This window comes from Equus asinus, chromosome 19 (assembly GCF_041296235.1).
Source record: "Equus asinus isolate D_3611 breed Donkey chromosome 19, EquAss-T2T_v2, whole genome shotgun sequence".
NCBI lineage: Eukaryota > Metazoa > Chordata > Mammalia > Perissodactyla > Equidae > Equus > Equus asinus.
The window spans coordinates 9,289,319-9,313,730 of record NC_091808.1 but is presented as its reverse complement, the minus strand read 5'-3'; the positions used below and the strand labels follow the sequence as shown (position 1 = coordinate 9,313,730).

The following is a 24,412-nucleotide window of genomic DNA, read 5'->3' as shown; positions in this document are numbered from 1 at the left end:
TAACCTCCACACCAATGAACTCACCCAGCGCCTGGGTCTTGGTGTCTAATGTCATTCTTCAATAAAAGGCACCAAGACTCCTTGGAGAAATGGCTATTTCCAGGGCTACAGCAAGGAAAGTACTAGATGATCCTCCAACATCTTGTGGTAGAAGGTAAGGAAGGGCTCAAATAACAACAGGGACATACGAGGACATGTCAATGGACACAGGAGGCAACTTGAATGGGCTCCCATGCCAAATCTGGGACAATGGGACAGCCAAAACAAATAGTGACAGTAATGGATTAGAACCCACAGAATAAGAACCTGTAGAATCAAAGAAGAATCTGTGAGTGCATACTGATAATAAATACTTGGAGGAATGAATAAATAAATAAATGAGGGTGAAGGGAAGGGCCTTCCTCATGGCAGAATTTCAACCGAATAAACGTAGAATGAGGAGGGGGCCAGCCCAGTGGCATAGTGGTTAAGTTTGCATGCTCTGCTTCAGCAGCCCAGGGTTCGTGGGTTCAGATCTGGGGCATGGACCTACACACCACTCATCAAGCCATGCTGTGGTGGCACCCTACATACAAAATAGAGGAAGATTGGCATAGATGTTAGCTCAGCAACAATCTTCCTCAAGCAAAAAGAGGAGGATTGGCAACAGATGTTAGCTCAAGGGCAATCTTCTTCACCAAAAAAAAAAAAAAAGAATGAGGAAAATTGAAAACCACCATTTGGTAAATACGCCAGTAATAACTGTTTCAGGCAAGAATCAGCAATAGATGCTAAAAAAAAAAGTAGGGAAAAAGTAGTATAAGAAACAGGATATTTAGAGAGTCTCAAATATCTCCCCATAAGATAATTACAAATACGAGTGATTTTATAATGAAGAAGCCTCATAGAAATCATCTCAACCAAATGATCTAAGTTAACATCCCCAGGAATGGGGCAAACGGACATCACGTGCCTCCTGATACGATGCACTGAGAAGGATACAACATTTTGGAGGTAAGAATATCACACAAATGGAAACAAAACAAGGAGTGAGAGAGGTTGACTGTAGGGTAGGTGGCCACTCTAAGACGGGTCAGGAGAGGTTCTGTGAGGTGGCAACATTTAAGCTCTGACCTGAGTGGTCGGAAGATCTGGAGAGGATCATTCCAGAAACGGGCACAGCTGTGTCAAAGAACTCAAGGCACAGAAAGAAGGCAAGTATCAGGCGTGCAATGAGGAGCAAAGTGGAAAGAGCAAAGAGAAGGAAGACAGGAGAGTCCCTCTTAAGAGAGCTTTGTAGTCATGGTAGCTGAGGATTTGGGGGGATTTTTTCCCCAATTTTTTTTATTGTAGTAGCATACATATAATGGAATTTACCATCTTAAAGTGCTTTTTTTTTTGTGAGGAAGATTGTCGCTGAGCTAACATCTGTGCCAATCTTCCCCTATTTCATGTGGGATGCTGCCACAGTGTGGCTTGATGAGCTGTGGTAGGTCCATGCCCGGGATCCAAACCCACGAACCCTGGGCTGCCAAAGCAGAACACGCAAACTTAACCACTATGCCAGCAGGCCGGCCCCCCATCTTAATTATTTTTAAGTGTACAGTTCAATGGTATGAAATATTCATAATATTGTGAACTATCACCATCATCTGTCTCCAGAAACTCTCTTCATCTCGTAAAGCTGAAACTCTACACCCATTAACTAACTCCCCATTCCCCCTCCCGGCAGACCCGGCAACCATCATTCTACTTTCTGTTTCTATGATTTTGATTACTCTCAGTATCTCATATAAATGGAATCATACTGTATTTGTTTTTTTGTTGCTGGCTTATTTCACTTAGCATAATGTGCTCAAGGTTCATTCATGGTGTAGCATTCATCAGAATTTCCTTCCCTCTTAAGGCTGAATAACATTCTATTTTATTTATATACCACATTTTGCTTATCCATTCATCCGCTGATACACTTTTGGGTTGCTTCCACAGTTTTAGCTACTGTGAATATGGGTGCACAAATATCTCTTTGAGACCCTGCTTTCAATTCTTTTGGGTACAGACCCAGAAGTGGAATCGCTGGATCATACGGTAATTCTATTTTTAATTTTTTGCGGAATCACCATACTCCTTTCCACAGCAGTGGTACTATTTTACACTCCCACCACAGTGCACAAGGATTCTAATTTCTCCACATCCTCTCCAACACTTGCTGTTTTCTGTTTTTTGTTGTTGTTGTTTTTGTTATAGCAGCCATCCTCACGAGTGTGAGCTGGTATCTCATGGTGGTTTTGATTTGCATTTCCCTAATGATCAGTGATGTTGAGCATCTTTTCATGTGCTTATTGGTCACTTGTACATCTTCTTTGGAGAAATCTCTATTCAAGTCCTTTGCCCATTTTTTAATTTGGCTGTTTGGTATTTGTTGTCGAGTTAGAGAAGTCTGGGTGTTATTGTAAATGATGTAGGAACTCACTGGGGAATGTTAAGCGGGGGAGTAATTTGACCTGAGTTGGGTTTATTTTTTGGTCACTCTGACTGTTGGGTGGAGAATGTTTTGACAGCAGAGGGATTATCCACGGAGAGACTGGACACAGGGAGACCAGTTAGGGAGCTTTCACAGAAGTTCAAGCAAGAGATGATGATGGTCCCAACCACAGTATAGTGTTCACTGCTAACGGAGGAGCAGAGAAGAGGAAAGATTCAAAAGCTTAGCTAAGTAGTATAATCAACAGGATTTAGCAACTCGATAGAAATGGGAAATGAGTACGTGGAAGGAGTCCAAGATGACGCCCAAGTTTCTGCTTGAGCCAGAAGCCGGGTGGATGGTGGTACCATTCACTAAAATAAAGAAAACCAGGGGAGAATTGGTTTAGGTGTTGGGGAGAGAAATGATGAATCCCATCAACACCATACATGGAAAGGGTCTGTGGGATATCCTAATGGGGGGTCCCGCAGCTTACAGGCTGGCATTTAGAAGGAAGTCCTGGGCTGGAGATTCCACTCTGGAAGCCTCTGCACATATCTGAAGCCAGGAGACTAGACGGAATCACCCAGCGAACACATACAGAACAGAGGATCTTAACCTGGAGATCAAGGTGGGCTTCTGGGATCTGGGCACCTCCTGAAAGTGTAATAATAATCCACACGTGGGCACACATGCAATTCTTAGGAGAGGGATGAAAACTCTTACTGATGCTCCAAGAGATCTTTGACTGCCCTCCCCTTTCCCCTTCCCTCAAAAAGATCAAAAGCCACTGATAAGTTATGGAGGGAAGAAGTCATTGGAGGAACACCAACATTTAAGGGACAGAGGGGTGGGAAAGGCTGAAAAGCAGCACTCAGAGAGGACAGAGAAGAATGAGGTCAGTGGTGTCAAATGTTGCAGAGATTAAGATGAGATCTAGGGGCTGGCCCCGTGGCCGAGTGGTTAAGTTCGCGCGCTCCGCTGCAGGCGGCCCAGTGTTTCGTTGGTTTGAATCCTGGGCGCGGACATGGCACTGCTCATTAAGCCACGCTGAGGCGGCATCCCACATGCCACAACTAGAAGGACACACAACAAAGAATATACAACTATGTACTGGGGGGCTTTGGGGAGAAAAAGGAAAAAATAAAATCTTAAAAAAAAAAAAAAGATGAGATCTAAAAAGCGTCTAGGAGCCTTTGTCACAGAGGTCCTTGGTGTCCTCATGAAGAGTTTCAGCAGGACAGTGGGGGTGGGGCACCTCCATCACAGGTGCGCAGAGGAATTGCAGATGAACTGCAGATGTGAAACTGGGAAACTATTCCAAGATACACTTGGCTGTGAAAGGAAGGAGAGCAGGATAGAAGGCAGACGTGGGCTGAGACTGTTTTGGCTTCTTTGGACAAGATGGCAGCATCAAGAGAAGGCCAGCAGCAGCAGAGACTGGCTAGCGGCTCATCCATCCCACTCCCTCTTCCTGGACGCACAGCTGCAGTCCGTTTCCCAGCACCCCCCGGGGCTAGATGTGTGGTCATTTGACCAAGTTCTAGCCAAAAGCAGTGGTGAAAAGTCCCCAGATTGGATCCTCCTTGTTCTTTTCTGTCCGTTTGCTAAATGAAGAGCTTTCCAATGACCCAGAACAGGATAGAGGCACAAAATGGAGGGAGCCTGGGTCCCTAAATGATGGCATGAAAGGCTATCTGACCTACAACACCCACTCTGAACTGTGGCATGAATGAGAAATAAACGTTTACTCTATTGAGCTACTAAGAATTTGGGGTCCACCCGTTACAGGAGCTAGAGTTAACCTAATACACCAGTTAAATAAAACCTTGTACATCCATACGACACTACAGCTGCAAAAGCAAACGAAGCATCTCTTTGTTATTGATGTGGAATGATCTCCAAGATACTTTAAATGGAAAAAGAGGTACAGGAGAATGTGTATAACCTGGTAGTTTTTTGTGTAAAATTTAGGTGGGAAAAAGAATGTAAACATACTTCTTTGTCTGTGCACAATAGTGGAAGGACGGAAGAAACCAATAATATTGGCTACAAGGAGCTGGGTGGCTAGGGGATGGGTGAGAAACCCTTCAATTTGTACCTGTTGAATTTCGAACCATGCCAATATGTGTCCTGATTTAAAATTTTTGTTCTAATTACAAAATTAAAGGAGTAAGTCAGAGATGCGGGGATGTTTAAATATTGGTGAAGGGGCCAGTACAAATAAAAATCCCAAAGGTACAGAGAGATAGAGAATGGAGGAAAGCCCTGGAGAGGCAGGAGATGGAGACTGGAGCACGGGGGTGGGACCTGCCATGGGCAGGAAGAAGGTCCCCGAGGACAGGGAGGGAGGATGCTGGAGATGTGCAGACCCAGGCAAGTGTGTAAATGCCAGCAGGAAGGTGGGGCAGAGGTTCTTCTCAAATGGCTTTTATTTAGGAGGTGATGGTACCGAGTCAGACTCAGTGGTAGGTTTGATTTGACTCATGGGGAGGAGACTGCATGGACAAGGGGACAAGGGAATGGAAGCCTTTCAGGACTGCAGCCATGAATTTAGAATCAGACCCCGCCCTAAGGCTCGCCCCATCTCCCTCCGTGCCCTGCAGAGGCTGTTCCGAAGGCTGAGTGTCTTCACACTCACTGGTGGTCTCAGGCCCCCTGCTGGGAGGCTGTGCTGAGGATCAACAGATACCATGTGCCCCTCCCTCCCTGGGCAGCAGGGTGTTTCTCTGGCCTTCGCAGAGCCTGGAAGAACACAAGAGGCATCCCACATCTGGGATCAACCCTCTGGCTCATGTGATGCAGAGGCCCATCAGTGCACACCTGACGGTACCAAATGGCCTCCACCTTGAGCTGGGAAGACTGACAGACGTTTAGGATTTACTGTTACATGGGGGAGTGAGGGAGAGGGGAGCAGAATACAAAATGGTCCATACAAAATGCACTCAATCGTATACAATGAGCACAGAAAACTGACAGAAAGAAAACATGCCTACATATTTATGGGGGTTATCTCTGGTTGTTGACATTATAGGCTGTTCCCTCTATTTCTTTATAGTTTCCAAATGTTCCACAATAAGTATCTATCACTTTTATAATTAGACTAATTTTTTAGACTACAGTTTCTGTGACAGTGAGCAGTCAGGTCCCAATGTCACAGAGCAAAAACACCCTTCGGGTCACAGACTTCTTTAAGATTCTGATGGCGGCCATGGGCCTTCTCCCTGGAAAAATGCTCATAAGCTCTTACACACGTCGACACCCCATTCTGCATCCCCTTGGCTTGGCCCAGATGCCAAGGGAATGCCCATCCTTGCCTGTAAGAGGCAGAATGGCTCTGGGGCCAGCCACGACTAACTATAAGCTGACCAAGAATGTTGAAATGTCAAAAGAAATGTGTAAATCCGAAATGGAAGCAGCGAAAAAGCAGCCCAGAGGCCAGTATTGGCTGTGCCGCCCCAGCTCTGTCCAGGGGACCAGGCAAGGGGGCTACTCTGGCCTGAGCCCCACCACCATTGTGGCAGGTCTGTCATCCTTGGGGACAGGGCTGTACTAAACATCCGGACATTCCATTCATCCAGCTGACTCTCTGGTTCCCATCCCTGGTTCACAAGTGCCTTTAGGAAAAACGTGGCTGCTTTTAGGGTAGAGGTTTATAAACTTGAATAACTCTAAGGGCCAGCAAGGCAAAGCATGGGAAAAATAAACTGCCAGGGGATAACCACCTTTATTTTTTATGTTCTAAGGTACAAACATATGATGTCAGAGATTGTACTTTAAATTTGACATTGAAAAAATATAATTTGGAAATAGAAACATTCAAAGTTTCCTAATTTATTACTCCTCAGATTTGAAATCTGACAATCCTTTCTCACGCCCCAAGGTGTCAGTCAACGCCAGGTCGTGAATCCCGTGTGACAACATGCAGCAGAGAATTCATCTTTGAATCCTTTAACTGGGAGCAATATTTAGTTTTATTTAGTTTCATAACAAAAAAGAGCTGCTCACAAATATAGGTACTTCCAAACATGGACAGAATCTTCGCACAATGGTTTTTATATTTTGGGTAACCGTTCCCAAGATATTTGTAGAATTCTGGGATTCCAACATCATCATATTTAGTTTTGAGTATGGTGTTGTACTGCAATTCGATAACTTCCATTTGTTGCTCTTCATTCACATTATTTTTTTTTTTAAAGATTTTATTTTTTTCCTCTTTCTCCCCAAAGCCCCCTGGTACATAGTTGTATATTCTTCGTTGTGGGTCCCTCTAGTTGTGGCATGTGAGACGCTGCCTCAGCATGGTTTGATGAGCAGTGCCATGTCTGTGCCCAGGATTTGAACCAACAAAACACTGGGCTGCCTGCAGCGGAGCGCGCGAACTTAACCACTCGGCCACGGGGCCAGCCCCTTCGTTCACATTATGAATGTTAATTGAGAAAGGTGAACTGAACAATATTAGTTCATTTTCAAAAGCTTGAAATCAGAGAAGGTTTTCTGGAATTCAGTCTTCAACTCTTTAATTTGTGGAATATAGTTCAGGCCATCACTTTCATTTTCAGAAACTAATTTCAGAGTAGGGAAGTGGGCCAGATTGTTCCTTGCCAGATGAGTTTCCCAAAGACACAATTCCGCTAGGAATGAGCGAATGGAATCATACGTTTGTGTAACTACTTGTGAACGCCCTTGCAGAGAAATATCCAATGTGTTTAGATAAGTCATAATGTCAACCAAAAAGGCCAAGTCTTTGACCCAATCTTTGCTAGTAAGCTGAGGCACGGATTTTCCTTTGGAAGACATGAGAAAGTCAATTTCTTCCAACAGTTCAAAAACCTGCCTGAGCACCACACCACAACTCAGCCACTTAGCTTCCATGGAGCAGAGCAGGCTTCCATATTGTGTATCCAACTCATTAAACAAAGCACTGAACTTTCTGGGGTTCGAGCCATGGGAACGCATCCAGGTTATGGTGGAAATGACTATGCCCATGACATGATCCATTTTTAACTTGTTAGCACAAAATGATTCCTGGGGAACGAGGCCGTGCACAGACTTCAGTTCTGCGTCTTTGCAAAGCCCTGACACTTTCGATTGAAGTCTTGTAACACGTTGTTTAACACCAACCATCGCAGAGTTACCATCTGTGCTAACACTTACTAATTTTGACCAGTCTACATTAAATTTTTTAAGACTTTTCTCAACACATAAAAATAACTCATTTCCTGATGTTGTGCTTGTCATGGGTACCACGTCCAAAAGTTCTTCAGTCACATCGAAAGTTTCATCAACACCACGAATAAATACAGCTAACTGAGGGGCATGATTTATATCGGCGCTTTCGTGAGCTGCGAGAGAGAAAGCCACCAATGATTTCGCTTTCTCTTGCAACTTGTCCTGTAAGTTCTCAGTCACATTGTCAACGTGCTGCCCAACAATGTTCCCACTTAGTCTTATGTTGGCAAATGCTGGTCTCTGTTCGGGGTACATAATTTCTGCAGCACTCAACAGACATTCCTTTATAACCTCACCATCTGTCAAAGGTTTGGATGCCCGGGCAATTTTCTTACTTAATACATAACTACATTTCATGGCAGCATCACTTACTTTATTCACATTCAAAAGCAAATCATGTTGAAATTTCAGTCTTTTTTTTCAGTTCGTTAAGCTTTTTATCACGCATCTTTTGTGTACAGACATCATGGTTGCTACTATGGTTTGTTTCATAATGGCCTCTTAGGTTATATTCTTTCGACACAGACAGACTTTGTTTGCATATTAAACATGTAGGAACATTCTTTACCTCCACAAAGAAATAAGCTCGCTCCCATTTTTCTTGAAACGTGTGGCTTTCCTGTTCTAGCTTTCGTTTCCCCACTTTTGAAAGAGACAAATGCATAAGAAATATTAAAATGTTATCTTTACTAACAGAAAAAAAGGACTACTTCGTAAGTAAAACATATTATTAATTCTATTTTTTTCAGTGGGTAGATGTGATGTTCACTCCTTCAGAGCTGGGGAGAATTTCAGGAATGGCAGAGGTTGTAGGAAACAGAGCAAATGCCACAGCTAAGGGGAAGCAGCCCTTAGCTTAGTCACCTCTCCAGGGGACTACGGACATGTAGGAAAGCAGCCCCAGGGCCGCCAGATTCTCTGATGTAGCCAAAAAGGCTGGAGATCCACATTTTTATGTGAAATTTCTTGATTTTTAAAAATATTCATACTAAATTCTATAGTTTCTTTCCAGGTGATTTTTTTTTGGGGGGGGGAGGAAGATTAGCCCTGAGCTAACATCTGCTGCCAATCCTCCTCTTTTTTTGCTGAGGAAGACTGGCCCTGAGTTAACATCCATGCCGATCTTCCTCTACTTTTTAATTTATATATATATATTTTTTTTCATTTTTCTTTTTTGTTTTTTTTGAGGAAGATCAGCCCTGAACTAACATCTGCTGCCAATCCTCCTCTTTCTGCTGAGGAAGACTGGCCCTGAGCTAACATCCATGCCCATCTTCCTCTACTTTATATGTGGGACACCTGCCACAGCATGGCTTGACAGGCAGTGCGCAGGTCCGCACCCAGGATCCAACCTGGTGAACCTCGGGCTGCCCAAGTGGAAAGTGTGAACTTAACTGCTGTGCCACCAGGTTGGCCCCCCTGTCTTTTTTTATATGTGGGACGCCTGCCACAGCATGGCTTGACAAAGGGTGCACAGGCCTGCACCCGGGATCCGAACCAGTGAACCCCGGGCCACTGAAGTGGAACATGTGACCTTAACTGCTGCGCCACTGGGCCGGCTGCTATAGTTTTTTTCTGTAAATACTGTACAAGCCACCACATCTACCCATCAGATTAGGGACACTGGTTTGAGGTCTCTGGTTTAAACCCGACAAAAACTCTACTCGATAACAAATTAGATATCTAATCCTGAAACCACAGGTTTAAGAGGTTGTTCAAACAGAATCCTAGAGGGTACCCAAAACGGGGAACTAAACCAATGTATCTCAAAGTGCCATTTCTTTTACAGACATCAAGGTTACAGTTAACTAGGACAATACTCATTAGTCTGATATAAGTATGCAGATAACACATTTTTGATCCAGGTAGAAGTTGTATTTAAAAGTGCCAACTGCCCCCAACCTCATCCTAGCCCGTCCCCAGGGAATGCCACTGCCAACCCTGGAGAGTCTCCATCCACAGGATGCTAGCATCCCTCACCTCTCCAGGGGCTGTACTGTCTATCTTCTTGGCCTTGGCTTTTCTCTCCAGCACGGTCCAACTATGGCAAGCCCACCGATCTCTCTTCCTTGCTTCTTTGCCAAGGCTCTCTCTGCAGCCCACTTGTGAGTGGGAATCAATATAGGCGATCCTGCAATTGTGGGGAGAGGGCGGGGGAGAAAAGGAAAACCGTCGACACTTAGTACTTTTATTTATCTGTCTTTTGAATTAGTAATACACATACACGGTTCAAAATGCAAAAGGTAGAAAAGGATATAGTGAAGTCTTCCTTTTGCCCAGTTTCTACCCTTCACATCATGGTTTTGATTTGCATTTCCCTAATGACTAATGTTGAGAATCTTTTCATGTGTTTATTGACCATTAGCATACCTTGTTTGGAAAATGGTCCATTAAAATCCTTTACCCGTTTTTTAAAGATTTTTTTTTTCCTTTTTCTCCCCAAAGCCCCCCAGTACATAGTTGTATATTCTTCGTTGTGGGTCCTAGTTGGGGCATGTGGGACGCCGCCTCAGCGTGGTTTGATGAGCAGTGCCATGTCCGCGCCCAGGATTCGAACCAACGAAACACTGGGCCGCCTGCAGCGGGAGTGCGCGAACTTAACCACTCGGCTACAGGGCCAGCCCCCTTTACCCGTTTTTCAATTGTGTTGACTTTTTATTATTGAGTTGTTAAGAGTTCTTTATGTATTTTTAATACAAGTCCCTTATCAAATATATGATTTGCAATATTTTCTCCCAGTCTGTAGTTTCCGTTAACTTTTTTGATAGTGTCCTTTAGGGTAGAAACATCTTTAATTTTGATGAAGTCCAACTTTTCCATCTTCTCTTTTATCGCTGTGCAACACCCTAACCCAAGATCACAAAGATTTACTCCTATGTTTTCTTCTAAGTTTTATGGTTTAGCCCTTATGTTTGGGTCTTTGATTCATTTTGAGTTCATTTTTTTTTTATATGGTGTGTCCTCCATTATATTTTTACATAAAAAGTAGAATACTATATACACTATTCTATACTTTGCCTTTTTCCCTTAATAATGTATACTACAGATTATTTCCCATCAGTACACAAAATGCTGTTTCATTTCTTTTTACAACTGCATAGTATAATATCTTATGGATCTACTGGAAGATTTTAACCAGTTTCCTATTGATAGATATTCAGGTCAATTTTAATTCTGCATCAAACAACTTGGTAATACATTATTTCACACCTGTCTGCAGGATAAAGTCTTAGGAGTGGAACTGCAGGATAAAATGGTATATACAATTAGAACTCTCACAGATACTACTAGGTAACTAATCTTCATATTGACTTCACCAGTTTCACCTCTACCAACAAAATACAAGCATGCCAGTTTCTCCACACCCTCTCCAATACCATGGTAATAAATTTTTTGATCGGTGAACATCTGAGAGGTAAAAAGTTACATCTTGGTGTAGTTTTAATTTATAACTCTTTTATTATAAGTGAGGGTGACCATCCTCTCCTTTCTTTAAAAGAAAATTTCTTTTCTGAGACCTGTCTGTAATCTGCCTATATTTTTACTGGGTTATTGGTCTTTTTCTTAGTGATTGTCAGGCACACTTCATACATCAGCAAAATTAGCCCTTGGTCTTGATATGAATTACAAATACTTTTTCCTGGTTTGCCACTTGTCTTTTGACTTTGTTTATGGGGATTTTTTTTTTTTAAGATTGGCACCTGAACTACCGTTGCCAATCTTTCTTTTTTTCCTGCTTTTTCTCCCCCAACCCCCCCAGTACATAGTTGTATATTTTAGTTGTGGGTCCTTCTAGCTGTGGCATGTGGGATGCCGCCTCAGCATGGCCTGATGCGTGATGCCATGTCTGCGCCCAGGATCCGAACCAGTGAAACCTGGGCCACCGAAGCAGAGCGTGCAAACTTAACCACTTGGCCACCGGCCAGCCCAATGGAGATATTTTTTTCCCACGTAGAAATATTGTATATTTATGCAGTCAAATTTATCTGCTTTTTCCTTTGGGGTTCGTGTCACACTTAGAAAGGCCCTCCCCTCTTGCAGATTATTAAAAACAAACAAAAACATTCTCCATGTCTTCCCCTAGTACTTCATGGTTTCATAGTTTCCATGTAATCATTCATGAACCTGTAATTAACTTTGGTGAATGACATGGAGTAAGAAGCTGAGTAAGAATATTCTCGAAGATAATGCACTGCGTGCATTTCTGACATAGGTACTATGCTCCATTTCATATGGTCATGGATTCTTTGGCTTCTCCTATTTCCCCTTGGCAATAATTCTTCATTAAAGGGATGATTCTAAAGAGTTAAGTGTGTCTAATTAAAACAAGTGAGTGAAGTTCGAGAAATCATATAGCTTTGGCAGGAATTTTTGTTTTGTCGTTTTCCAGTGTTGCTGACTGCAAGCATGGCGGAGCGCCCCCAACTCTCCCCACAGTAAACACTGCTAACGATTTGGGATTTATCCTCTCAGACTTGTTTTCTAAATCTGCAGGACTCTTTTCTAGAGATTATATTCATCAGAATATACTGGTATGGATTATTTTAGAGTTTACCAACACCAACAAATTTAGCTCAAATATATCTGTTACCCGATATTCAATTTTTACCTCAGTGAGAATCCCTTCAAAATACATTCCAGTCCACCCTAATGTCACCATATTCATCCTTTTATGCTACCAGAGCCCAGAGACACAGTGATGGTCATTAGTTGGTCACAACATAATTCTAACAGACGAATTCAACGTCCTGTTTTGGTACCTGTCCGGGCAAGTCGCCAAGTGTGTTATTTTACTGGAGGCAGTCAGCCCTTGAGAGGAATGAAGATAACCTATGACCGAATTCTTCCAACCTTCAATCTTATAGTTGCAGAACAAATCTTCATTTCTCTATGACACCAGGTTTTCTAGAAGCTTTTGGCTGTCCATTTATGATGCCACCTTCAGCTCTTATGCCTGTTAGTAGAAAGGTTGACTAACCACTCTTTCCTTCTCTAAAACCAGGCGTAAGTAATTTGGGAGAATGTAATGGAATTCTGTTATGTTTAAATCCAGTAGACGTGTATTTTTTTTCAGTACAAGGTACAAAACATACCTTTCCCTCATGCCATCCTTGCTCACCAATCTGATTTGAAAAGCATCCTCAAAAGCTTCTTTTAATTCATGCTGAGTGACTTTGTCAGGCAGGTTCTTGATCAGAAGCGTTCTGGCATCTCGATCTGCATAAACACAAAAGAATATTGTTAGTCTGAGTTTAGATCCCATAAGGATCCAGAGTTTTCTAAGGGAGAAAAAATACTTCTCAAAGAGCTGGAGACTGAAACAACAATACGTATTCTTTCATTTAGCAAATATTTGAACACATACTCTGGGCGAGGACCTGTGCTACACGCTGGCTGTGAAAACAGAGACCTGGCCTCTGCTCTCAGGAAGGTGGTGTTGTTGGGGGAAAAGGAGAGTAAACAGTCACCTAATTACAAACTGCGGAAGTGCCAGGAAGGAAAAGTAAAAGGGGAAATGAGAACACGTCATAGAGAAGACTTACCCCAGTCTGGGGGTAAAGGAAGATTCTCCTGATCCGAGGAAGTGACCTGTAAGCTGAGACTCCATGGATGGGACACAAGTAGCCAGGGAATGAGTCCTGGAGAGAACCCTGGGATGGAGAAGGACAGGCAGATAAAGTCTGTGCTGTAGAAGCAGGTGACCTGTTGGTCAGTGAGGAGTATCTACCCTTTTGGATAAAAAACAATATGATACGAATTCCCGCCTGACCCAGAGCCTTCTAGATACAGAGGTATCTACGAACAAATTACCTTGTTTGCATACCTTTCTTTCTTTCCTTTTCCTTTGGTTTCTTCAATTTCATTTCATACCCAAGGACCTTTGTATCTCTAAGTTCCAAGGCTTTTTCCTGGTCGTCAGCAGATTTAAAATTCACATAACCAAATCTACAGATGTAGAAGAAAGGAGAAAAAGGACGGGTACGATCAAGAGGCACATGCCTGCTGGCTGGCTAATCAGACTGGATGTAAGTGGAAATTAGCAATGAGTCAAAGGCACCTGCCAAATTTACATCAAAATCAAGGCTCCACCAACCGCCAATACCAGTGCCAGGAAGTAACAGAGAGCAGGGGTCCTGGCCTGGGGGGGAGTTTGATGTCTGGAGACATTTTTGGCTGTCACACCTGGGGAGTGTCCAGTGTGTGGGGAGTATCCAGTGGGTAGAACCCAGGGATAGTGCTAAACGGCCTACAATGAACTGTACAGCTCCCCGCAACAAAGAATTATCCAGCCCAAAATGTCAATAGTGCTGAAGTGAAGAAACTCTGTTCTAGAGCAAGGACTGAGAATCAGTGCAAATTCACCTGTTGAAGTCTTCATTTTTTTCTGCTTAACAACTGACAAAATTTAACCAAAAGCTACAGAAAAAAGAAGCTACAAGTTTCTGAATTTTTGTTTTAAGAAACAGCCATCTGGGGCCAGCCCCGTGGCACAGTGGTTAAGTGCTCACGTTCCACTTTGGCGGCCCGGGGTTCGCCGGTTCGGATCCCGGGTGCGGACATGGCATAGCTTGGCAAGCCATGCTGTGGTAGGTGTCCCACATATAAAATGGAGGAAGATGGGCACGGATGTTAACTCAGGGCCAGTCTTCCTCAGCAAAAAGAGGAGGATTGGCAGCAGTTAGCTCAGGGTTAATCTTCCTCAAAAAAAAAAAAAAGAGAGAAACAGCCATCTGCATTTGTGAATTGGAACAAAATGTATAGACTACGGAATGTGTTAGCAAACCCAAGGGCTATTACTGTAAGAATTCTTTTTAATGCAAAAGGAATCCTTATTTACTGCAAAGGCAACAATATTTCAAAATATAGTTAACAAAAACTTTAAGAAGAGGAAGGTAACAAAAGTTGTGGCATAGGCTCTGGAGCCAGAGTGCTGGGCCCAAATCCTGGGTCTGCCATTTCCTTTCTTTTTTTCCACTTTCTAACTGTGTGATACTGGGCATGTTACTTAACTTCTCTGTGCCTCAGTTTCCTCCTTTGTAAAATGAGGATGATGACAATAGTTACCACCGAAGATGGTCTTATGGATTCAATGAGTTAATATAAACATGGAACTAAGAACAATGCCTGGAACGGTGAGTGATCAATGAATGTTTACTATTATCTTTTTGTTTTTACATAAGAAATTCTGAGTACTATAAAAATAGACGTGCTCACACCCAAGACATATGCTTCTGATGTGAAAGAAGAAAGAAAGGATGAAATTCAAATCAGCAAAAAAGCAGAACTCACACAGAACTATATTTGCTTCCAAAGCTAGGGGTTTTGTGATTAAATCTGTGACTTAGTTTAAAATGATTCTAGGCAAATAATGTTGCTCACAGTTGGAAAATCATGAAAATTGGTTTCTGTAAAGACTTAGAAGATCTTGGGATTATTTTAATTTGGTTGGAAAAATGGGGTAGCAAAGTTTAATATAATGGATTTACTAAACCTGAGCCACTGAAGGATTTTAAATACTGATTCTGAACTGCATGAGACAGTTAAAATCCCACCAAAAGGTGAAGAGCAGGTACCAAAGGCTCTGACGAGACAGCAGGCTAGTACCTCACAATCAAACAGGAAGCCACCGGAACTCCTACATCCCCCAGGACTAACAACCACTGGGCTGATAAACTCGTAAAAACATTCTTAATTTATCGGCATTTACCTGGACAAGCCAACTCTGACACCAACAACTGCGAGATCATTTTTAGCAAAAAATTCACTGAGACCAGTTTTTAGCTCAGTAGCCATTTTGTTGAAATTCAGGTTTCCCACAAACAGTCTGAAAGTTACAGGTGGTTTAGCTGCCATACAAAAAGGTAAAAAAAAAAAGAGAGAGAAAAACTATATATGTAAATAGTTCAGAAAGAATGATGCTAAAAGAAAATTCCATGAAAGACTCTGGAATACCATAACCCCAAGCTGCAATAAATATCCCCTTGTTCATCATTTGGGTGAAGAGAGATTTAATTTCTGCCAATCTGAAATTCTCCGTGTGTCTCTTATGCCTTAAAACATAGCAAAGAAGTTACCTTCTAATTTCTGTTTTGCGGTGTCAGGGGGAGCCTTCTGTTTGGCCATTTCCATCTTCCATTTATCAGGTGTTTTTTTTTCATAGGTTCTGTGGGAAAAAGCCAGAATACTCTATTTTTTTTTTAAAGATTTTATTTTTTTCCTTTTTCTCCCCAAAGTCCCCCGGTACATAGTTGTATATTCTCCGTTGTGGGTCCTTCTAGTTGTGGCACGTGGGACGCTGCCTCAGCGTGGTTCAATGAGCAGTGCCATGTCCGCGCCCAGGATTCGAACTGACGAAACACTGGGCCGCCTGCAGCAGAGCGCGCGAACTTAGCCACTCGGCCACGGGGCCAGCCCCCAGAATACTCTATTTTTAATGATCTGTCTGTAGCACTAATGGGTAAACTGGAAGCTTCTACTCTATCCACAAATATCATACCTACACTATGCCTATTCTGCGTGAGATACATGGGTGAGGTCTGGTCAGAGAACTTTTAAAGGCATTTATAAATTAATTAGAAAGTTCTTCAAGTTCATCAAAGAAATGCAACAGTCCTTGCCCAAGGGCTGCCCGAAAAACTCACACTCCTGGACACTGGCCACCTCTTGCCCGACCTGATTTAGGTCGTTCTGACCTTCCTCCTCCTCTTCCTCACAGCCTTTGTCCTCGTCATCGTCATTGTCATCGTCCTGCTCATCTTCCTCCACCCCTACAGGAAGGGCTCTTCTCCCTTTGGCCCACGTAGAATACAAGGCTTCTTTTTCAGAATCTAAATGAAAAGCCACCTAATCAAGTCCTGCCACACAGACTTGTTAAGAATAAGAACGACAAATCGTTCTTTCAGATAAACTGCTCACAAACCTGACTATGTACACAAATCTAAGAAAAAAATTTCACTGCTATTTTAACTTTATTTTGAAATGATTTAAAATGTACTGCTATTGTATTTTAATAAAAATAGTAAGAATTACCGCTTTGGAAGCAATATCATTTAAAATGTTATACAGATTCCACCAAGACAAAAAAAAATCACTGAGAATGAAAGTTTGAGAGAAATGAACCTGCTTGGCTCATAAGCACAAAGATAGAAACAATGTGTAACATTCAAGGAGAAAACTCTGATTCTCACCATGTGCACAGCAAAGGTCCAATGTCCACTGAGCCTCTTCACCCCATGGAGCCAGGCCCGAAGAATCAGCCAGGGATTGCCAAGGCAACTTTCAGAAGGGCGGCACTTTTCTAAAACCCCTCCAAGAGCCATGTGGAATGGCATGCAGCGCTGGCCTTTGAGATCTTACAGCCGCTAGCCAGGAACACCCCCAGGAGAGGATTCTTTACCTTCACTGGTCCAACCCACTGGTCTTACCTTCATCCTCCTCAGAGTTCTCAGTTCTCTTTTCACGGTTGTCTAGCTTGGCACTCCTCCTATCTTTTGGCAGCTTGGTCCATGTGGCTCCCTTCCTGCAGTGTGATATTAATTCCTCAGTAAACATGGGACCCAGTGACTTTTTCCCCCCTACTTTATTTCCTGGAGCAGTAGTAACCTTCCTACCGTTCTTCTGAGGGATGACAACCTGGAGGAAAAAGGGCAACAATGAAATGACATCTCCCCTACGCCCATGAGGTTACAATCACATTGTACAGTCAGCAAGTGCAAGATTTGGTCAGGTACATATGTCAACATCTATGTTGAGTTCTCTAGAACAAATTCCTCACTTTAGAGTAAAAGAGGTCCCAGTGCCAGAATTATCTGGCATGCTTGTCTAAACAAAAAAGAAAAAAAATAAAATTCTTGGATTTCACTGGAATTATCAAATCACGAACTTTACAGGGAAGGGGCCGGCCCGGTGGCATAGTGGTTAAGTTCATACGCTCCACTTCAGCTGCCCGGGGTTCGCAGGTTCAGATCCCAAACAAGGACCTAGCACCACTCATCAAGCCATGTTGTGGCAGCATCCCACATAAAATAGAGGAAGATGGGCATAGATGTCAGCTCAGCAACAATCTTCCTCACAAAAAATAAATAAATAAAAAAATAGGGGGCTGGCTCCGTGGCCGAGTGGTTAAGTTCACGTGCTCCACTGCGGCGGCCCAGGGTTCGGATCCTGGGTGTGGACATGGCACCCCTCGTCAGGCCACGTTGAGGTGGCGTCCCATATCCCACAACTAGAAGGACCAGCAACTAAGATATACAACTATGTACGGGGGGTTTGGGAAGATAAAGCAGAAAAATAAATAAATAAATAAATAAAAATAAAAGTATAAAAGCCACCGCCCTAGGAAAATACACCAAGTCAACTACTATTTAGGTGGCTCTGCATGCCTTTAGTGTCCCAACTCTCAGCATACAAGTAACACACCAAAGGAGACAGGCAACTGGGGCAGAGACAGGAATGAGAGCCAAGCCCAATGGTTGGACCACATGCTTCCTAATTAGAACCATCCTATAGCTACTAATAACTGGGCATGGTATTATAAAACTAAACAACTGAAGATGACAATTTTAGCAGAACACTGAATGAAGTCTCACCACATACAAAAGGACAAAATGAAGAAATGATGAATGACCGTGGGAAGACACAGCAGGAAGGCAGACATCATCAAGCCAAGGAGAAAGGCCTCAGAAGAATCCAGACCTGCCAACAATTTGATCTTTGTCTTCTAGCCTCCAGAATTAGGAGAAAATAAATTTCTGTTGTTTCAGCCACTCAGAGTGATATTGTATTATGCCAACCCTAGCAAATAAACACAACTGGTGTATATATATATATATATATATATATATATATATATATATATATCTCAACTCACATCACAGGAAGACATAAGTAACGATAATATGATGTGATTAGTGTTACTGACCGTGAACAAAATTTATAGGCAAACGGATGAGGGACCAGTTCATCTAGCATGGGAATGACATGGGAGCAACAAGGCATGTGAGAGACTAGAGTTTGAATTAAATCATTTCAGTAAGCCAACATTAGGGTGTGGTTACCCTAAAAGTTAATCTAACTGTGATAATACCACTATATACCAGAATAAACCATCGTAGGAACCACATTTTAAAGAGGAATGGCTGGGGCCAGCCCCGTGGCTGAGTGGTTAAGTTCACGCACTCCGCTTTGGCGGCCCAGGGTTTCGCTGGTTTGGATCCAGGGTGTGGACATGGCACCGCTCATCAAGCCATGCTGAGGCGGTGCCCCACATGCCACAACTAGAAGGACCCACAACTAAAAAATATATATATATACACAACTATGTACCGGGGAGCTTTGGGGAGAAAAAGGAAAAATAAAATCTTTAAAGAGGAATGGCTGAGAGTTACCAGCGTGAACAGTCTAGAATCATATCACATGCCTATCAGCCTAAGGAAAATATAATGTGACTATTCGTATTTTCCTCCAAGCTAATGCAGTCTGGGTTCCAAAACAAAAGCTGCACTCACCAAGAATGTTCTGGCTCTGACTAGTATAGACAGCTTATGCAGTGTATTGTGACTATCATAGCTCAGTAGATGCTCTCTTAACTATGCCTACTTAACCATGTTGTACTAAACTATGTCTGTGGCTGGATTAAATGACAGGCTCAATTTCAAATAGGACTTACTAACTTGATGCCCACGAAACGTCAAGCATATGTGGCTAGTGGGCTGCTGTGTGGCACTCCTAGGGCACCTGGGCGTTTCTGTTCCATGAGTTCAACTGTATCCTTAATAATCACTAGTAGTGTTTGTTCGCAAACCTGTATGTGACCCTTGTATTTGCAGTTTCAATTACATAATAAACATCACATAAACCAATCAAATTCATGCAAAAAGTAAGTTACTGAATCTATGCAAACAAAGTTGAATGCTTTGGACATACTTAATAAAGCTTAAAAAACGTCAGTCAAATTAGGTGTGGGTGAGCAACCACGAAAGAATGGAAAACATTCTAAAAATGTAGGAGTCTGTATTCAAATTGCTTTACTCGGTTTTTTGAAGTTTTGTTTTGCTTTAAAGAAACAAACTGTAAAAAGCAGAAGATGCACCATGGGGGCACTTTATATAGAGAACATAAGCTACTCGAACAATGAACCCAAAGACAAAGCCTTAGTCCCACATCAAAAGAATGGCAAATAAATACATATTCAACACGTTTTAAATTAAAATCAAAAGCTATGTATGCATATTTTTAGGATTCCCCACTTTTACTTTCCATTGATACAATGACTAGATTGAACAGGGTTGAGGAAAGTTTCTACTATACAACTAGCTGCTCAAAGTAGGCAAATACAGGCTGTCTGCCTCCCAAAACGAGTTCCTGGAGGGAAGATCGAGAAACGAACTGGGGAAAAGTCAGAGCTTCAGATTCGGCAGAACCACGTATAATTCCAGGCGTCACTTATTAACTGTGAAACCATGAGCATGTTAGTTAATGGTCAAATCTGTTTTCCTGTCTACAAAGTGGTGCCTAGCGACATGGTGGCTGTGAGGATCCAATGAGATAATGCATAAAACCCTACTAGGCACAGTGGCTACACATAGGAAACATTCAGTATTCATCAGCTGTGTACCCACTTATTCACCTCAATTCTTTTTAAGACTCAACTTAAACCTATCTATATTCAAACACCAATGCAGAGGCTCCCAGCCAAAAGCAGAACATAGGAGGGACCTAAATATTTGTTGAAAGAATAAACATGGAAACCTATGTTTGGCAGGCACACAAACTAATGGGTTTTAAGGAAGCAATTTTAAGAATCAAGAGATTTCTTTTCAAACCAGTATTTCCAGACAACCAGTATCACTTTTCAAACATAAAACATCTTTGCCTTGCCAAAAATAAACCTCACTTAGCCACGATGTATTATTCTTTTTACAGAACACTGATATTCAATTTGGTAATATTTTGTTTGGAATTTTCGCATCAATGCTCACGAGAGTGGTTTGTAATCTCCTTTTCTCAAAAGGACCTTGTCAGATTTTAGTATCAAGTTTAGGGCAGGCTTGTGAAACTAGTCCACTTGGAAAATGTTCACCATACCACTTTTGAGATTAAGCAATGCAGTTTAACTGCTTTACGCTGGGTTTTCATGGTTGACATTAATAAATTATTCTGCTCCACGCTGTACATATAATTACCTCATCTCTACTGCCATTGTCCTTATCTTCTGACATCTCATCTTCCCCATCTTCTATCTCCTTTGAGGAAAGACTCATTTTCTTCAGTGCACCTTGATTTGTTTTCCCGCTTAAAATGTACAAGATCAATAGGCACATCACAGGGCCTTCGACATTCCATGTCGTGCACACTTTGCCTCCAGGATTTGCAGTAGTAAGTTTCCATCTGTAAAAAACTCGTGTTTTTATTTTCACCTGGAGTCTTTTGCTCACACCAGCGAATATCAAAATAGATAGAAAAAGAAGATAATTTTTAGCGTATGCTGGTAGGTCAGGGCTCCCATACCTTCTCTTTAGCCACGATCTAGAAATGGAAATTCCTTAAGGTAAAAAAGGCAAGCGTCCAGGAATTCCTCCCTTTTCCTCTCATTCTGCTCCCTTCACCACGCGTTTTCAAATAACTGTGATGTTTTAAAAAATCAGCTCCACTACTGACTGCTCAAATGGAAGCACAGGGACAAAATAAATCCCCCACACGGGAACCAAATCAGGAGCTACAACTCAAGTGTCTTGACCTATCCAGACTGAAAACTCAGCGCTTAAGTGGAGCAGCTTCCATCTCCATCAGCATTTACAACACAAATAAGGAGTCTCAAGCCGGAACCTAGGACACCACATCCCAGGTTAACCCGCAGTCTCGTCTCTGATAGGTTCTCCTTTAAGGCTGGGGTGAGCGCGGGACCCCGCCCACCCAGAGCCTGCGGACCACCGCGCGCGGCAGGCCCCGGCTGGACGCCCCAGAGGAGCCCGCAGCGGCCCCTGGGCGCCCACAGGCAGGGAGCGCCCTCCCGGGTACAGCCCAAGACCTGAGACCCCGGCGGAACAAACCCCAGAAGGCGACAACGCCCTCGTGACCCCGCCTCGACCAATCAGAGCCCGCGCCGCCTCTGGGCCAATCCCGAGCCGCGAACCCTGGGAGGGGGTAGGCGGTGCGAGAGCCTGGAGGCGGGGTCTCGAGCCTGGGCCCCGTGTACTGCGCCTGCGCGCACGGCGGACATTTTGTTCTCGGCTGGTGCGGATGAGTGCTACGTGGGTCTGCTTGACCCGGTCAGCGCGGGGAGCCCGGCGTTCGCCCCAGGTTGGCCGAGCAGGAGGCGCAGGACCCTGAAATACCGGGGGACTGGCGGGTGGTCACACGGCTGATGCTTCCCTGCGGGTGGGGGTGACCGTAAAAAGCCAACAGCGTTCGTAAGAACAGCCATCATTGAGGGCTCCCGAGTCCCGGTGGGTCCCAGGCGCTCGCATCCGTTAACCGTTAACGTCACCCGATCGATGGGGTCTCTCTCAGCCCTCTCGCCGTTTCACCGAAAGGCACAGGCGTTTCCACGCGAGGCGGGCGGAGGCCGGAAGCCGGCGGTGGGACTCCGGGGTCCGCCGCTTGTCCCCGGGCCGCCCCTGGCTGCCCACCGCGTCTGAAGCTGCCGTGGGAGCAGCTAGTGACAGTAGTGATGGTCACAGCTGAGGCGTGGGGATGCCTGCTTTGTGCCAGGCGTCGTCCTGGGTGGATTTTCGTACCTTTTATCATGGACTTCTAAAAGCAAACTTGGGGACTTCCACGTTATTAATAGTTTCGTCTTAGATTTAAGGAAATCGAGGCTCACAGAGGTTGGGGAAGTGGTCCCCCGGCCATTGATTTGCAGCCCTAATACGGTGACAGGAGATTTTTACATATTGAGGTATATGGGGTAACTATTTGAGTTCAAAACTGGTTCGGCTTAGACTAGAAAGCCTAACTTATGGCCTGTCAGACATACATTATACATCTGCTTATCCATTAAAGTAAGGAATGCACTCTCTTAAGATACAAAGAATGCGTTCGTCCCCTCTTGTGCCCTACTGCTAACGCCAGGATTAGTCCCTTTCCTGGCATCATGGTGATGGTCATGGTCATGTTGACCTGCTAATTTGCAACTGAATACCTCTTTGAAAATGTACCCTGGGTGTGTTTAATGTATGCTCTTTGTTCTAAAAAGATAGAAGATTGTACTGAAACCCACCCTTCTCTGGAACACCTTCTCAGGCCTTCCTGGGCTGTAATCCTTACTCTGGCTCAGAATAAACTCACCCCAATTTTGATTTATAGGTTGGTTATGGATTATTTGTGTCAACAACTGTGTCCTAATTTCTTTGAGTTAAACCATCTCTAACATGCTCTTTCAATGACCGTCAGCACTTGTAGGCCTTGTGGTAGGATCAAAATCCTGGGAATTATCCCCACATTGAGAATTGAAAAAGGGCACTTTGGAATACTTGTGTGTTTGGGGGGCAGAGAAGGGTTGTAAGGGGTCCTGCACTGATCCCAGCTTCAGAATAAAGTCACAAACCCGGAACGAAGGAGAATTAGGAAGGACGATTTGCCTACGTGTTTTAGATTTGGTACATCCTCACCAGATACTTTTTTTTTGTTTTTTTTTAGGAAGATTAGCCCCGAGCTAACTGCTGCCAATCCTCCTCTTTTTGCTGAGGAAGACTGGCCATGAGCTAACATCCGTGCCCATCTTCCTCTACTTTATATGTGGGACGCCTGCCACAGCATGGCTTGCCAAGTGGTGCCATGTCCCGGCACCCGGGATCCGAACCAGCAAACCCCGGGCTGCCGAAGCGGAACATGCTCACTTAACCGCTGTGGGACCAGGCCAGCCCATCACTAAATACTTTTACCTAACTTACTTTGCAAGACTACAGGTTTTTAAGAAAACTAATCAAGGACAACTCAAAAGAAAACGAAAGCCCGTTTCACTTAAGAACAAAGATGCGAAGTTCAAATAAAATGTTAGCAAGTTGAGTGAATTGAATCAAGCAGTATAGTAAAAGAATACCAAGTAGGATTTATCTCTGGAATGCAAGGATGTTTCCAGATAAGGAAACAGGTCAAATTAACAGACTAAAGGAAGAAAAACATAACTGTTTTAGATAAAGCTTACCTGTGAAAATGTAAACATTTGATGACAAAAATTAAGCATTCTTATTAAAATCAGTGATAAGAACTTGGGATATGAATGTCCTTCTTGAGACACAAAGAGAAAAATTCATAAATGGAATTTAGATAGAATTGACCACATTACAATTTAAAACTTCTCAATGCGGGGCTGGCCCCGTGGCCGAGTGGTTAAGTTCGTGCACTCTGCTTCGGCGGCCCAGGGTTTTGCTGGTTCCGGTCCTGGGCGCGGACATGGCACCAACTGAGGCGGCGTCCCACGTGCACCAACTAGAAGGACCCACAACTAAAAATATACAGCTATGTACTGGGGGCGCTTTGGGGAGAAGGAAAAATAAAATCTTAAAAAAACAAACAAAAACTTCTGGATGCAAGAGTCTCTGTAAACAAATTTTACATATAAGGAAGAAATTGGGAAGAAATATTTGTAACATACATAACAAAAATGTAGCACCGGAATATGAGAGAATAACAAATCAGTAAGAAAAAGAAAAACAGAAAAATGGGCAAAGGAGGTGAAAAGCAGTTTTCAGAAGACATTTAGGTAGCACATGAAGATAGGAAGAAATGTTTGAC

At 43.3% G+C, this 24,412-nt stretch overlaps 1 protein-coding gene across 10 annotated transcripts; it reads right to left on the bottom strand.

The window, feature by feature from the left end:
- Positions 1 to 8,026: 8,026 nt before the first annotated feature.
- Positions 8,027 to 21,766, bottom strand: LOC106844828 (nucleolin-like). 10 transcript variants are annotated; one of them, XM_070489418.1, is made up of 11 exons: positions 21,185 to 21,699; positions 20,860 to 21,064; positions 17,287 to 17,308; positions 16,864 to 17,195; positions 16,318 to 16,503; positions 15,751 to 15,839; positions 15,384 to 15,522; positions 13,500 to 13,621; positions 13,219 to 13,326; positions 12,769 to 12,892; positions 8,027 to 9,806 (listed from the first exon to the last, which is right to left on the bottom strand). In XM_070489418.1, the coding sequence occupies exons 6-11, from the start codon at positions 15,803 to 15,805 to the stop codon at positions 9,584 to 9,586; spliced, it is 771 nt and encodes a 256-aa protein (XP_070345519.1). In that variant the 5' UTR covers positions 15,806 to 15,839; positions 16,318 to 16,503; positions 16,864 to 17,195; positions 17,287 to 17,308; positions 20,860 to 21,064; positions 21,185 to 21,699; the 3' UTR covers positions 8,027 to 9,583. The 10 variants fall into 10 exon arrangements, with proteins under 10 accessions (XP_070345519.1, XP_070345520.1, XP_070345517.1 ...); XM_070489419.1 differs by lacking the exon at positions 17,287 to 17,308 and having other exon boundaries at positions 16,369 to 16,503; positions 17,101 to 17,195; positions 21,185 to 21,765; XM_070489416.1 differs by lacking the exon at positions 17,287 to 17,308 and having other exon boundaries at positions 17,101 to 17,195; positions 21,185 to 21,722.
- Between the last annotated feature and the right edge of the window lie 2,646 nt (positions 21,767 to 24,412).